This window comes from Mauremys reevesii, linkage group 1 (genome assembly GCF_016161935.1).
Source record: "Mauremys reevesii isolate NIE-2019 linkage group 1, ASM1616193v1, whole genome shotgun sequence".
Classification (NCBI taxonomy): Eukaryota; Metazoa; Chordata; order Testudines; family Geoemydidae; genus Mauremys; species Mauremys reevesii.
The window spans coordinates 315,020,071-315,034,835 of NC_052623.1; the positions used below are offsets into that span (position 1 = coordinate 315,020,071).

At 41.3% G+C, this 14,765-nt stretch overlaps 1 protein-coding gene across 1 annotated transcript in view; it reads right to left on the reverse strand.

Annotated features, from left to right (window-relative positions):
• CTTNBP2 (cortactin binding protein 2) overlaps positions 1 to 14,765 on the reverse strand; it is a 184,206-nt gene that overhangs the window by 153,780 nt on the left and 15,661 nt on the right. The window contains 1 exon segment of the mRNA XM_039508739.1: positions 10,701 to 10,808. Within this exon segment, the coding sequence (XP_039364673.1) occupies positions 10,701 to 10,808 (108 nt within the window).

Sequence of the window (14,765 nt, forward strand, 5' to 3'; positions counted from 1 at the left end):
GCTACATTTGCACTGCAACATAAGCCTGGGGTTGGTGGAACTCAAGTCCACAGTCACTGGGTTTGAAAACCCAGAGCTTGAGCATCCACACTTGAGACTGGGCCTCGCACAAAGTTTGCTTCTGCCCACCTTAACAAGTGATAAGAATCATTGATGCAGTATGATCTGTATTTATCACTCCACCAATCTTTGTGGCATCTTCAAGCTTTCTGTACTGTTTTTGTGTTGTCTTCCAGGTCATTAATTTTAAAATTTCAATAGCACCTGGTCAACAAAAAATTAGGTTATCACTTTAAATGTGATTTTCATGCATTAAGGAATGGGAGAGTCTGGGCCACAAAAGGTTAAACCTAGCTGCTCATAAAAATGCCATTTTAGACTATAAGTGAGTGAAAAGATGGTGTCAGTTTTCTGTTTAATAAAGGAATATTGGCACATAATCTATATTTCAAGATCTTGAAATATAGATTAACGGGTTCACCTACTGTCATTTAGAATTAAGATCATTTCCTTGTCTTATCTGAGCCAATCATGCTACTTACATTATAGCTTCTTACAATTAGAGTATGAACCTGGAAATGTCTTATGCAGGTTTAAACACATGAACCGTTATAAGCAATAAGCTGAATATCAATATTAATCTATTAAATGATTACTCTACTTGCCATAGTGTTGACATGTTGTAGAAAACATGCAAATGATTAGCAGCATGCAGCAATTAAGTGAATATTGAAATACTTTGTGCCTTTATCAGGAAGTAGCTTAGCAGCAATTAACATTCTCCTCCCCCGCCCCATGTTGGTGTTATTTTGTTCAAAATGCATGACAGTAGATTTAGCAAGGAATCAATGTGCTTTATTAATGTAGTTTCCTCAAGAAAAATCTACACAGTAGGAATCTGAAAACACTCAGTTCTCTTAAGATATGTCATGCAGCCCTGTAGCCTTCCACAGTATTAACAAGCAGGACATGAATTGTACTCAGCTGGAAAAGCTCACATCTAGAGTTTTGTTCTGCTCATGAATAATAGCCTAAAGAAATTTTTGGTCCAGTAAATTAAGCTGTTATAGCCATAGAAGGAAGATAGGCACCACAACATGTACTAATTAGCAAAAAATGGTAGTTAAATACATTCACTTTATTAAAATCATTCTTGTACGTTGACATATAAAAAGCCAGTTTTACCCACTACTAGGTCACCTGCTTTGACTGCTAGCATTAAGGAGTTTTGATACCAAACAAGGCAAATTTCCATGTTCCCAGAGAAAACAGACTATTAATAAAAAGTTTTCCATATTCAAATAGAACCTTCTATATGCTGCAGCTGAAATTCTGATTTTCATAAACTACCAGAAAAGAGTTTAAGTGACATTGGTTTTGTACTTTGTTACTTAACAAACCAGTATCCAGGATATTAAGCCTGCCTTCTATTCCTTTCCATTTGAAACCAAAAGTACCATCCAAATCACAAAAACCACAAAACCTTTTCATAAATTCAATTTTCCAGTATGTCCAGTATTTCCCAAATTTTACCTTAAGAATTAGGTCAATTTAAGACAATCGAATGAAAATATGAAGCTCTTTCCAATATTGTATTTAAGGAAAGTTTCAGTGATAAATATCATTAAGATATTCTATGAAGAAGCAATATTTAACTATCATGATATTTGAGAATGTTTTTCTAAATTTATTTAGAAATCAAAATGGATATAACTATAAATATAAAAACTACTTATACGAAATAAGATTTGAAGCAAATTATGCAAATAGTGTTCCACCAAAAAAAAAAAAAAAAAAAAGACTAACATACAAAGGTTAGCATCACTCAGATTAGCCAGTCAGCCTTTTTAAAAAGTTATGTTACTTTAGAAGCAATTACATTTGCCATTTCAAATGTAGGTTAAGGGCCTTTCATGTCATTAGCACACTGTATACTACGAGTAACTAGTTTTAATCGGAAATTAGAAGTTATGATGTAAGCAGAGTCAGGATGAGCTCTACCCTGACATCTGGTGGTAAATTATGGGGAGTGCAGAAAGAAGTTTCATGTATTCGCATTGGTATTTCAATTATTTGTATTGGCACTCCCACTCCCATTAGCATAGCGCACAGCAGCCTGGGATGGCTATTTTCACCGCTGTGGGATCCCCAATTTCTTTGTTATTGGGGCAGGAGGAATGAAATGTCACCCTGATTGGGTAAATGGGGAACTACAAAATTGTCTTGTGATGGGGGTTTCATTGTCAGCTGGATAGCGCTTGCTAGATCGGACACATGGGTTCCAAAACCCATTGAAAAGAGAGAGGCTGGGGACAGATGTCTGTACTTGGTGGTGCAGGCTCCTTGTGTGAGCTAGAAGCACCAGTTCCACCTATGCCTCTCTCCACTGTGAAATGTCAGAGTTAATTTTTTGATTCCCTTAAGAATTGAGATACCAGTTACTGAGCTGAACTCATGGGCACTGGGCTCCCCCACTATGAGCTGGAATCACTAAGAGCTGAAATCACTGAAAAGCTGGACTTGCTGAGCTGAGAGCACTGAGTACTGTGCTAATGAGTGGGGGAGCCTGAAGCCATACTGTGGAACAGAGCAGCTGGCAGAGCGGAGTGGAGCAGTTTGTGCAGCCACTGGGTGAGTGGAGCCAAGCAGCTCGCGAGGACGGCTGGAGTGGCTCACAGGACAGCAGGTGGACCAGAGCAGCTGGCAGAGCGGAGCAGCCCACAGAGCGAGCGGAGCGGAGCTGTTTGCGGGGACGACTAGTGGAAGCAGAACCCCATGAAGATGCAGGGCAGTTGGCCCCGAAACCACGTAAGGTGCCCCTTTCTACCCAGGCTGGGGAGGGGGACCTCTGCAGAGAGACTCTTGAGCTCTGGGGCTGCACTGACCCAGGACAGAGACTTTTGGATTGTGGGACTTTTGGGACTGTGGGTGATTTGGGGGTTGTTGGACTCAAGGGCCCCAAGAGAAGGACATGGCCCAATTTGCTGGAGTGGGTCTTTGCTCACGGTTTGACCTATGAACTCTAGCTGAGGTATTTTCCCAATTTAATGCTTGTTTGTCATGTAATTAAACCTTTTCTGCTACACCAAGACTCTGTGCTTGCGAGAGGGGAAGTATTGCCTCTTCGAGGCGCCCAGGGGTGTGTGTAAGTTTTTCCCAGGTCACTGGGTGGGGGCTCGAGCTGGTTTTGCATTATGTTGTGGGGAAGGGACCCCTATGTATTGAACCCGGCCCTTGCTGCTATCGTTTTGGCCCGGCAGAAGGGTTACATAATATAATATATAATGTAATAGGTATATCTCCAATTATTATATCTCCTAGAACTGGAAGGGACCTCGAAAGGTCATCCAGTCCAGCCCCCTGCCTTCACTAGCAGACCAAGTACTGATTTTTGCCCCAGATCCCTAAGTGGCCCCCTCAAGGATTGAACTCACAACCCTGGGTTTAGCAGGCCAATGCTCAAACCACTGATGGACATACATAGATGTGAGAATTGAGTAGCTCGATGCATTAAACAGACAGTTACAGATCAGAGTACCCCACACTGCTGACCCTGGTCCCTACACCAGCAGGGACTTTGGGAAACTGTGCAGTGGGGAACAAGCTGTAGAATGATCACTAGAACTGGCTAGAAAATTTTTGACAAGCCTCATTTTTGTTTTGATTTTGACAAATTTTGGTCAAAACATTCTGCAGACCATGCTAAGTTTTGCCAAACTGATACGAACTTCCCTATCAGGCAAGCTTCAAAATTTGCCTCATTTCCTACCAACTTGCCTGCCTGACTCCTCAGCAGCTGGACTGGCAGGCTGCTGGGAAGCCCAGGACTCCTGGCTCCCAACACCCCACCTGGTGACTAATATGGAGTCAACAGTCTGGAAGCCTTGACTCTCAGCTCCTCAGCAGGCCAGGCCATCAAGACTTCCAGGCAGCCTGCCTGGTGGACTGCCTCAGAGCCAGAGCCTACAGTGGAGCTGGGAACACAATTTCTAATCTTTTGGTTTTTATTCAAAGCAGAATGAAACCAAATTTGAAATCTTGAAATCCTCCATGAAATAGTATTACCACTCTCTGCCCATCTCTACAGATAACGGTTTTAATGCAGCTGGTTATGCATTAACTACCAACCTCAACAGGTGGCTGGGTACTTGTACTTTGTCCCTCCCAGAACTGTACTAAACTGAGCCATTTTAATACTCCCTAGTGTACAATGCATACACTTATGCATTCCCATCCTCCATCCACACACATGCTAGAGATGAATGCAAGCCAAGGGACATGCTGGCCACCCTTCCCGCAGCCCCCATTGGCCTGGAGCAGTGAACCACGGCCAGTGGGAGCTGATATCGGCCGAACCTGCGGACGAGACAGGTAAACAAACCGGCCCGGACCTCCAGGGGCTTTCCCTGCACAAGTGACAGACCGGCTTTGAGAAACACTGGAGTAGATGTGTCAACAGGAGGATTTGGGCTTGCTTGAACATGGGACACTGTTCCAAGAAGGAGGACTGCTGGGAAGAGATAGAGTCCATCTGACCAATAAGAGGAAGAGCATCTTGGGACACCAATTTGCTAACATAGTGAGGTTGTCTTTATACTTGCCTGTGGGCTTTTGACACCTTCCCCCTTTGAATCTAGTTTAAAGTAAGGTGACCTTAACAGGGGGCTAAATGGAAAATTATAATAGGGTCAAAGAAGCAACCAGAGTGGTATCAATGGGAGAAATGTGCTTAACATTTTAGATGTCTTTATAGAAGTAGAAGAGGTCTGGGAAATATGCAGGAAGAACTGGAAGTATTAGTACATAAGCCCAGTTATGACAAATGGCATTACAGAGACTTGGTGGGATAAATGTCATGACTGGGATATTGGTATAAAGGGGTACAGCTTGTTCAGGAGACCGTGGTGGGGCGGGAGTGAAGCGGTGTTGAATTATACATAAAGAATATATACACTTGTTTTGAGGTCCAGAAGTGGGTGAGTCAGAGGATGAATATGGGAAGGAGGGGCAGCAAAACAGGGATGATGTCATGGCAGGGGTCTACTATAGACACCAAATCAGGACACGGTGGTGGAGGAGGCATTTCTAGAGCCAAGAGCAGAAGTGTCCAACACAAGACCTGGTAGTAATGGGGGACTAACTACCTAGACATCTGTTGGAAAAGTAATATGGCAAGACACAAAACATCCTATGTAAGTTCTTGGAATGCAGTGGAGACAATCTTTTGTTACAGAAAGTGGAGAAGTAATTGAGGGAAAACATTTTAAGCCTAATTCTAACTAATAAGGAGGCACTGGTTGTGAATCTGAAGGTTGAAAACAATTTTGGTGAAAGTGATCATGAAATGCTAGATAATTCTTCTAAGGAAAGGAAGCAGCAGCAGAAGTATTTTTTTAAGTCCATTGTCCTTGCACAAAAACAGAACTGGTATGAAAGGTCCCATGAGAAGAAAATGAAAGATGTGATGGAGTTCAGGTGTGCTGGCAGTTTCTCAAAAGAGACAATATTAAAGGCAGAACAAACTATCCCAATGCAAAAGATAGAGCAGAAGAACCCAATATGACTCCATCGCTATCTCTACCTCTACAATGACCTGAAGAAAAAAAAATCAAAAAGGAATTGCCAAACAGTGGAAACAGACAAATTGCCAAGGATGAGTACAAAAGAACAGCACAATTATGTAGGGACAAAATCAAAAAGGCTAAGAGAATACGAGTTAAATCTAGCAAGAGACATCGTAAGAGGCAATAAGAAGAGGTTCTTTAAATACATAAGAAGAGAAAAAGCAAATTGTAGGTCCTCAACTTAGGGAGCAAAGAGTTAATAATTGATGGCATCAAGAAGGCTGAGATGTTTAATGCCTATTTTGCTTCAGTCCTCACTGAAAAAAAGTTAATGGCAACCAGATACTCAGCACAATCATCATCATCATCATCATCATCATGGGCAAAGAATGCAAGCCAAAATAGGGAAAGAACAGGTTAGAGCAGGGGTCAGCAATCTTTCGGAAGTGCTGTGCTGAATCTTCATTTATTCACTCTAATTTAAGGTTTTGCGTGCCAGTAATACATTTTAACATTTTTAAAAGGTCTCTTTCTATAAGTCTATAATATATAACTAAACTATTGTTGTATGTAAAGTAAATAAGGTTTTTAAAATGTTTAAGAAGATTCATTTAAAACTAAATTAAAATGCAGAGCCCCCTGGACCAGTGGCCAGGACCCGGGCAGTGTGAGTGCCGCTGAAAATCAGCTTGCGTGCCACCTTCGCACCCGTGCCATAGGTTGCCTACCCCTGGGTTAGAGTATTTAGATAAGTTAGATGTATTCAAGTCAGCAAGGCCTGATTAAAAAACCATACACCCTGTGGTGAATGGTAACTAGCTGATCTTGGAAACAGTGATGATCTTCGAAAATTCATGGAGGACAGGTAAAGTCTCAAAACACAATACCTATCTTTAAAAGGGAACAGAGAGGGCCTGGGGAATCATAAAGCAGTCAGCCTAACTTCAATACGTGAACAGATACTGACACAAAATTAAACAATCAATTTGTAACCACCTAGAGCATAATAGAGTTATAAAAAAAATAGCCAGCATGTATTGATCAAGAATAAATCATGACAAACCAACCAGTGGATGGGGGAAAGCTGTGGATGTGACATCTTGATTTTAATAAGGCTTTTGACATAATTCCACATGACCTCATACGCAAACTAGGGAAATGTGGTCTAGAGAAAATGCCTATAAGGTGGGTGCAAAACTGGTTGAGACATAGTATTCAAAGAGTAATCATCAATGGTTTGCCATTATACTGGAGGACATATCTAGCGGGGCCCCATGGGGTGTCCTGATTCTGGTACTATTCGATATTTTCATTAATGTCTTGGATAATGGAGTGGAGAGGATGCTTATAAAATCTGCAATGACACTAACCTGCTAAGGTTTCTATCACTTTGGAGAACAAGATTAGTATTCACAATGACTTTGACAAATTGTAGATTAAAAGACAAGTATTACACTTAGGAAAGAAAAGAAAAACCAAGATCAAATGCACACCCAAAATGGGGAATAATGGCTAGGCAGCAGTACTGCTGAAAAGGATCTGGGTGTTATAGTGAACATACTGAATGAGTCAAAAATGTGATGCAGTTGCAAAAAAAGACTAATTTCATTCTGGGCTGTGTTAGCAGGAGTGTCAGATGTAAAACACAGCGGGGGTGGGGGTAATTGTCCCACTCTACTCGGCACTGGGGAGGCCTCACGTGAAGTACTGTGTCCAGTTTTGGGTACCATACTTTTCGAAAGATGTGGACAAACTGGAGAGGGAGTCCAGAGGAGAGTGACAAAAAAAATCATGAACAGTTTAGAAAACCTGACCTATGCCCAGATTTTACACCCTTTTACCATGTTTAATCTTGAGAAAATCTGGTGGGGAGCAGGGATGGGGGAGGGGAGGAGCTGCTAGCTCTTAGCATATTTGAAGACTGTTACAAAAAGGATGGTGATCGATTGTTCTTCATGTCCACTGATGGTAGGACAAGAAATAATTGGCTTAATCTGCAGGATAGTTAAGCACTGGAATAAGTTTTGAAGGGAGGTTGTGGAATTCCCATCATTGGAGATTTTTAATAGGTTAAATAAAACATCTGTCAGATGATCTAGGTTTACTTGGTCCTCCCTCAGCACAGGGAGTTGCACTTGATGACCTCTCAAGGTCCCGTCTAGCCTTATGTTTCTATGATTCTACGTTGTACACTAGTGTAATATAGCCAATGTGTGCTTTTGGCATGTGTACCATTATAATACTCTGAGCAGTAGAGTCAACTGCCCATGAATGTGTACGAGAAAGGAGAAAGTGCTAAAATATCCTATTTGCACTTCTTTCTATTTTTAGTTTACCTTAACTTGGCAGTCAGAGCACAAGATCTGAAATAAGACGGGCAGACAAAACAAGGCAGTGCATTTCTGGGAGTGCATGCACCTCAACATCCCAGACTAGACTATTCCACAGTGCAGTAATACTCTAGAAACATATTGCCTCTAGTGTTCTATTGCCATTAAACATTAATTTTATTTCATAAAAGAAAGGCCGTGTCCAAGCACTTGATAGTTATTAATATAGGTATATCAGTAACAGCTATTTAGACAGCTCCATTTGTAGCAAGAGGTCTAAAGCCAAAAGCAATTCTTAAAAAATTAAGACACAGGTATCGTATTGTGACATTACAGTTGAAAGTGTTATTGCAGTACCTGATAACCATTATATACACATACACACAACCCCCCCTAACATCTAGTATGAGGCATACTCCACTACATTGGGTGGTCTCTTTAGAAGACCTTAAAGGATGTGCATTTGCTGATATCTAGCCAACTGTAATTTTGCTATAAATTGCTTCAATTTATAAAGATCTTTAATTTTGTTACTAAAGGTTTATTTGGATACTCTTCATTACTTTTTTTGCATTAATGAAAATTTTTAAAGTTATATATTCATCAAATGAGGATCAAAAGTTTGTCTACAGTTTCCAGACAGCTTTGTCTTTAGACTGGGGTAGGAAACATGCACTAATGTGTTTTTGCAGAGCACCTTGCACAATGAGGCCCTAATCAAAACTGGGTCCCAGGGTTTAAAAAAATAAAAAAATAAAAAAAAAAAAATCCTGGCATACACCCTTTCCTACATTGACATGACCTTTCCATTTCATCTCCACTCCCACTTCAGAAGACTGGCAATGCCCACTAAACATTTGTTACATCCAAACATTGAGACTGCTGAAACAAATGAAGACTGGATTGAATTTAATATTTTTTAAAATTGTTATTAGTCATGAGAGTAACAGGTCAATTAAAACCTATTCATTTATTTTTTAAACAAAAACAGAATACAACTAATTTAAATATTTGTGAATGTTTTCTACATTTTTCAAATATATTGATTTAAATTACAACACAGAATACAAAGTTTACAGTGCTCACTTTATTATTTTGATTAAATATTTGAACAGTAAAGAAATTTTTTTTACACTGCGAATATTTGTAATCAGAATAATAAAGTGAGCACTGTACACTCCATATTCTGTGTTGTAATTTAAATCAATATATTTGAAAAATGTAGAAATCCACCCAAAAATATTTAAATTGGTATTATTGCTTAGTGTGAAAAGCTGTGATTCATTTAATTGAGTTAATTTGTTTTCAGTTATCACTTGAATTAACTGTGATAGACAGCCCTTTAAAATTATTCCCACCTATTGGAAATGGAGTATGATGTAACATAACATTCTCTTTAAATTCCATTATTTTGCTATTTACCCCATGCTCTACCCCAGGGATCAGCAACCTTTCAGAAGTGCTGCACCGAGTCTTCATTTATTCACTCTAATTTAAGGTTTAGTGTGCCAGCAATACATTTTAATGTATAGAAAGAGACCTTCTAAAAACATCTATAATATAACACTAAACTATTGTTGTATGTAAAGTAAATAAGGTTTTTTAAATGTTTAAGAAGCTTCATTTAAAATGAAATTAAAAGGCAGAGCCCCCCAGAACAGTGGCCAGGACCCAGGCAGTGAGAGTGCCACTGAAAATCAGCTTGCGTGCCACCTTTGGCACATGTACCACAGGTTGCCTACCCCTGCTCTACCCTTTCAAAGTCCAAATTCACCTCTACCTTGATAACACGCTGTCCTTGGGAGCCCAAAAAAGTCTTACCGCATTATAGGTGAAACTGTGTTATATTGAACTTGCTTGGTCCACCGGAGTGAGCAGCCCCGCGCCCCCCGGAGCACTGTTTTACCACATTGTATCCAAATTTGTGTTATATCTGGTGGCGTTATATCAAGGTAGCGGTGTACTGTATATATTATTATGGTGGTTTGGGAACGAAGATAGATTAGCTCTTCAGACCCTAGCACTCTCAAAATGCTTTCTTGGCTAAGTGGTAAAGACCCCTACACATCACAATTTATACTGTTTTACTAAAGGTACGTCTACACTACTCGCCAGATTGGTGGGCAGCAATCAATCCAGCAGGGGTCGATTTATCACGTCTAGACATGATAAATCGATCCCTGAGCACTCTTCCATTGACTCCTGTACTCCACCGCCATGAGAGGTGCAGGCTACCAGATTCTAACTGTAAAATATCAGGGTGGCACCTTTTTAATTGTTACACTCACCCGCCTGGGTCTTCAGCGGAGGGTCCTTCAGTCGCTAACTGTCTTCGGCAGCATTTCAGCTGAGGGTAATAAGTCTTGCTTCCAAAGACAGAAGCACCCAACACCAAAATGCCACCAGAGACCGTCAGCAACAGAGGGACCCAACAGATGGGTGAGTAACAAAAAAGCCCGAAACAAAATATCAGGACAAATGGCATCCTGACCGTACTTCAGGACAAACTTCTCAAAATCAGGACTGTCCCGATTTTATCAGGACATCTGGTCACCCTAGCTCAGGCACTGTCAATGGGGGAGCAGCAGCAGTCGACTCACCGCAGTGAAGACACTGCGGTGAGTAGGTCTAAGTACGTCAACTTCAGCTATGTTATTCACATAGCTGAAGTTGCATAACTTGCATCAACTCCCCCCAAGTGTAGGCCAGGCCTAAGAAAGTGTTACAAATCATGCTTAAAACCAGACGGGGGAGGGGAGGAGAAGGAGGAGGAGGGCGAGGAGATCTAAAAAAAACAGTAACTTACCCTCAAGGCTTCAATTACAAGATCCCGTGCTTCCAGTTCCCCTTCCATTACACTAAGGAGCATCCGCAGTTCTGGCTTGCTCAGATTATCCACATCAAACTCTCTTTTCTGTAAGAGAAGTACAATTCATGCATGAATACATTATTTAAATGTGAGTATGATGGTTACAGTAGGAGGGGGGAAACTAAGATAAAACTGCAAAGCAAAAACAAAAAAAGGGCATGATAGAGCTAGTTTCTGTCAGCATTTCCACCAGACCATATTTTTCTAAGGTTTATTATTGCGTTGTAAAGATTTGACATGATCTGAATTGTGACAATCAGGGTCAAGGTGAGTATCAAGTAGTTTTACCCCTTTTTATTTAAAATGAAGGGTGAGGAGTTTACCAGTACATGCTGTTTTCAAACCATTTTTCTTTCAAAGGGCCAACTCCTGCAAGGACTTATGCATGCGCTTAACTGTAAGCCAGGGTAGTCCCACTGAAGCCAAATTCAGTCAAAGTTAAGCATTTGTATTTTAGCTGTCTTGGGGCTTTACATTGTCAACTAAAAGTCTGCAAAATAAAACTTTGTCATCCTATTAAATGATCCCATATACAGTGTCTGAGGGCAATTACACAAAAAGAAAGTTAAAATCAAGTTCACAAAAAGACTAGTAGAGTAGACAAACAAAAACACTCCCAACCACAGAAAAGCTTCTGTGAACAGATGAGGCCTGCTATAAAGGTGACCAACAAGAGAAATTTTATTCCACAGCTAAGATCCTGCCACTAAAAATTGCCCAACAGCCCATGGATAAATCAAGCACTGGTCACCCCATCTAATAAAAGACCGGCAACAAAAGCAATTAAAGATGCATGTAAAACTTGTGTGAGTAGATGCCGAAATAGTTGTTTAGGCTATGGCTACACTTAAACTTCAAAGCGCTGCCACGGCAGTGCTTTGAAGCGCTAAGTGTAGTCAAAGCGCCAGCGCTGGGAGAAAACTCTCCCAGCGCTGTCCGTACTCCACCTCCCTGTGGGGAATAACGGACAGCGCTGGGAGCGCGGCTCCCAGCGCTGGGGCTTTGACTACATTGGCGCTTTGTAGCACTGCAATTTGCAGCGCTGCAGAGGGTGTGTTTTCAGATTAATTAGAGTGCAGATTAATAAAAGGAGACAGGATACAGGTGAATAAAACTGCTCAATAGAGAAGATAAAAATCAGGAAATTCTATTACTCTTCCTCCCAAAAAAAGGAGCAAAAAGGGCATTAAAATGAAATTGAAAGATACTAAATTTAAAAATTGATTAGAGGAAGTACTTTTATGTTTAAAACCCCAGAATTAGCTTGTGGAACTCATTGCCAAAAGACACCATTGAAGCAAAGCAGCCAGCTGAATACAAAAACAGGACAAGACTTTGATAAGATAAAGATATCATCCACAGTTATATTGTAATATAAATTTCTGCATGGGGAAAAAGTCCTCATGTTTCAGTGTGTAAACCAGCTATTGATTGCCTACGGTTGGGAAGAAACTTTCCCAAAGAAAAAGTTATTCCATAATTATTAGAGAATTTCACAAAAGGAGCTGATAATTAGGAGAAAGGATATTAAACTTGAGTACAGGTTTGATCTGGTATGGCAATTTCTCTTTTCCTCCTCCTGTTAACTTTAATATTTCAGCTGAGCTCAAGTATTATGACAGCACCCAGGGAGAGAGGAACTCTCCTGGATGCCTCCAACCCAAGCCATAGAGCAGTGGGTCCCCAACCTTTTTGTCTGTCGGGCGCCAGACGAAGGACTATGGCGGCAGTCGAGCATCCGCCGAAATGCCACTGAATTTCAGCTGCGACGCCTCTCAATGATGCCGTTTGTCAGTGGCAAGCAGCGTCATTGAGAGATGTCGCTGCTGAAATGCCACCGAATTTTGGCAGCATTTCGGTGGATGCTTGACCACTGGCCAGGATGCGGGCACCACGTTGGGGACACCTGCCAAAAAGAGTATCATAGAACAATATTAACATCTTAGACAGGTACAAACTCCACAGCAGTTAAGCATTACGCTCTTTTCAACCAACCCCACTATATAAATTTGAACAGCACTGTGCAAGTCCACTGTCAGTTAGCCTTTTAACAGAGCTGTTTTCAGTCAGTTATTATGGACTTGCAGACACTCGCTAGTCCATGATGAGTAGGAATTCGTAGTGGCCAAGGGGCAGAGCCACTAGAACTGCTGGCTATTTCCACTCAAGGAGGCAGCAAGTGCAGGAGATAAAAAACAGGAGTACAACTTTTGTTCAAGGAAAATTTGACAGCAAACTGGCCCAAATGATACTACTGCTTTCTCAAAATGGGAATAGAGCAGATGAGCTGTTTGCCCCAGGATGGCAAAGGAAGCAAAAGTTGCCCAAAACACCATTACTGTTGTAGCTGAATCATTCAGAGGAACCCAGTGTTAGGGGGTGAACATGTGAGTGTAAGTGTAGCTGGTAAGCACGGGGTCAATTCTGTAAGCCCTCATTATAGCTAGTCTTGACAAGCAATAAAAAAAAGGGCATGGTTATTCTGATCTGAAAGTTTGGGGATGCTCCTTCCACAGGAGAAAATAAATGGAGTGAGAAATGTATATTGTCCTTAGGAAGAAAGAAAGATACCACTAGATTAAATCTTCAAAGTGACTAATGATTATGGATACCTCAATTTATGGGTGTCCAAGTTGCCAAACCCTAGAAGGGCTTGATTTTCAGAAAGCAGAACCTCAAAACCCAATGAAAATGAAGTTTAGGCCAGTGACAACAGTCTTTTATGACATGGGGGTTTTGTTAAGGAATCAGTGCATGACCCACACCAACCTCCAATTCTTTGGTTTCAGCTATCATTACTTTGCTTGTGCTGTTTTTGAATTTGTCATTTTGAGATACTTGGTGTGTCCGTCCCCCCCCCCCCCCCATGTGAAGTGAGTTCAGGTGAAAAGAACCTGCAGGCCAGAGCCTTATGTATTTGTGCATGTAAAACATCAGGGCAAGCTTCCCCAGGCTACTTAGCCAACTTGTATCAGCCTTTGAGAGACAGTGAACAGGGCTATAATTCGTATTAGTTTTAGTGATTTCTGCAACAGCGACTGAATCCATCAACACTCTTCAAATAGACCAATGAATAGCCTTGATATGTAAATACCAGTAAAGAAAGTGGTAGAATACACATTTGAAACCCTTCATTTTAAATGCCCTTTGTTTTGTTCTTGCCATTCCACATTCAGGTCAAGCTAAATGCAGAACTGTGCACTGAAGGTTAGAAAAAGTTCCCAACCTTTCCCAGAACTACTCCATCCTTAGCTGCTCTCATGCGAGGTGGCCAAATGCTTCTCATACATTCAAAATCAACCTCTCTCACTACTTTTAAAACTCTCTACAGCAGTGGCTCTCAGCCAGAGGTCCATGGCCCCTGGTGGGGGTGCCAAATAGAACCAGTGTTAAACTCGCTGAGGCCCAGGGCAGAAAGCCAAAAGCCCCACTGAAGCCCAGGGCTCTGAGCCCCACCACCCAGAAGCTACAGCGGAAGCAGCCTTTGTGGTGCCCCAATGGCATGGGGCCCCAGGCAATTGCCCTGCTTGCTACCCCTCAATGCTGGCCCTGGCTTTTATATGAAGAAAGCCAGCTGTGGCACAGCTGGGCCATGGAGTTTTTAAATAGCATGTCAGGGGGGCCTCAGAAAGAAAAAAGGTTGAGAACCCCTACTCTATAGTACTCACTGTAGTAAAAGAGCACATTACACAGATCATCAATACTAGTATACTGCCTCTAGTTTCCTCCCTTCCGGCAGTAAAATTCCCCTCCTTTCACACACTCCTATATCTAATTCAGCTTTGCAGCCAGCAATACCTCCCCTATATTCCTTCTTCTATGACCTACATCTGAGCACTTCTGAAACACCATTTAATCTTATAGCAGCCCTGTGAGGTAGGGAAACATTCTTGTCTCCATTTTACAGGTAGGAAATTAAGAAAGAAATTAAAGTGGCTTGTTCAGAGTCACTCTAGAAGTCCATATGGCAGAGCCAGAAACTCAACCATGATACTTTAAGAC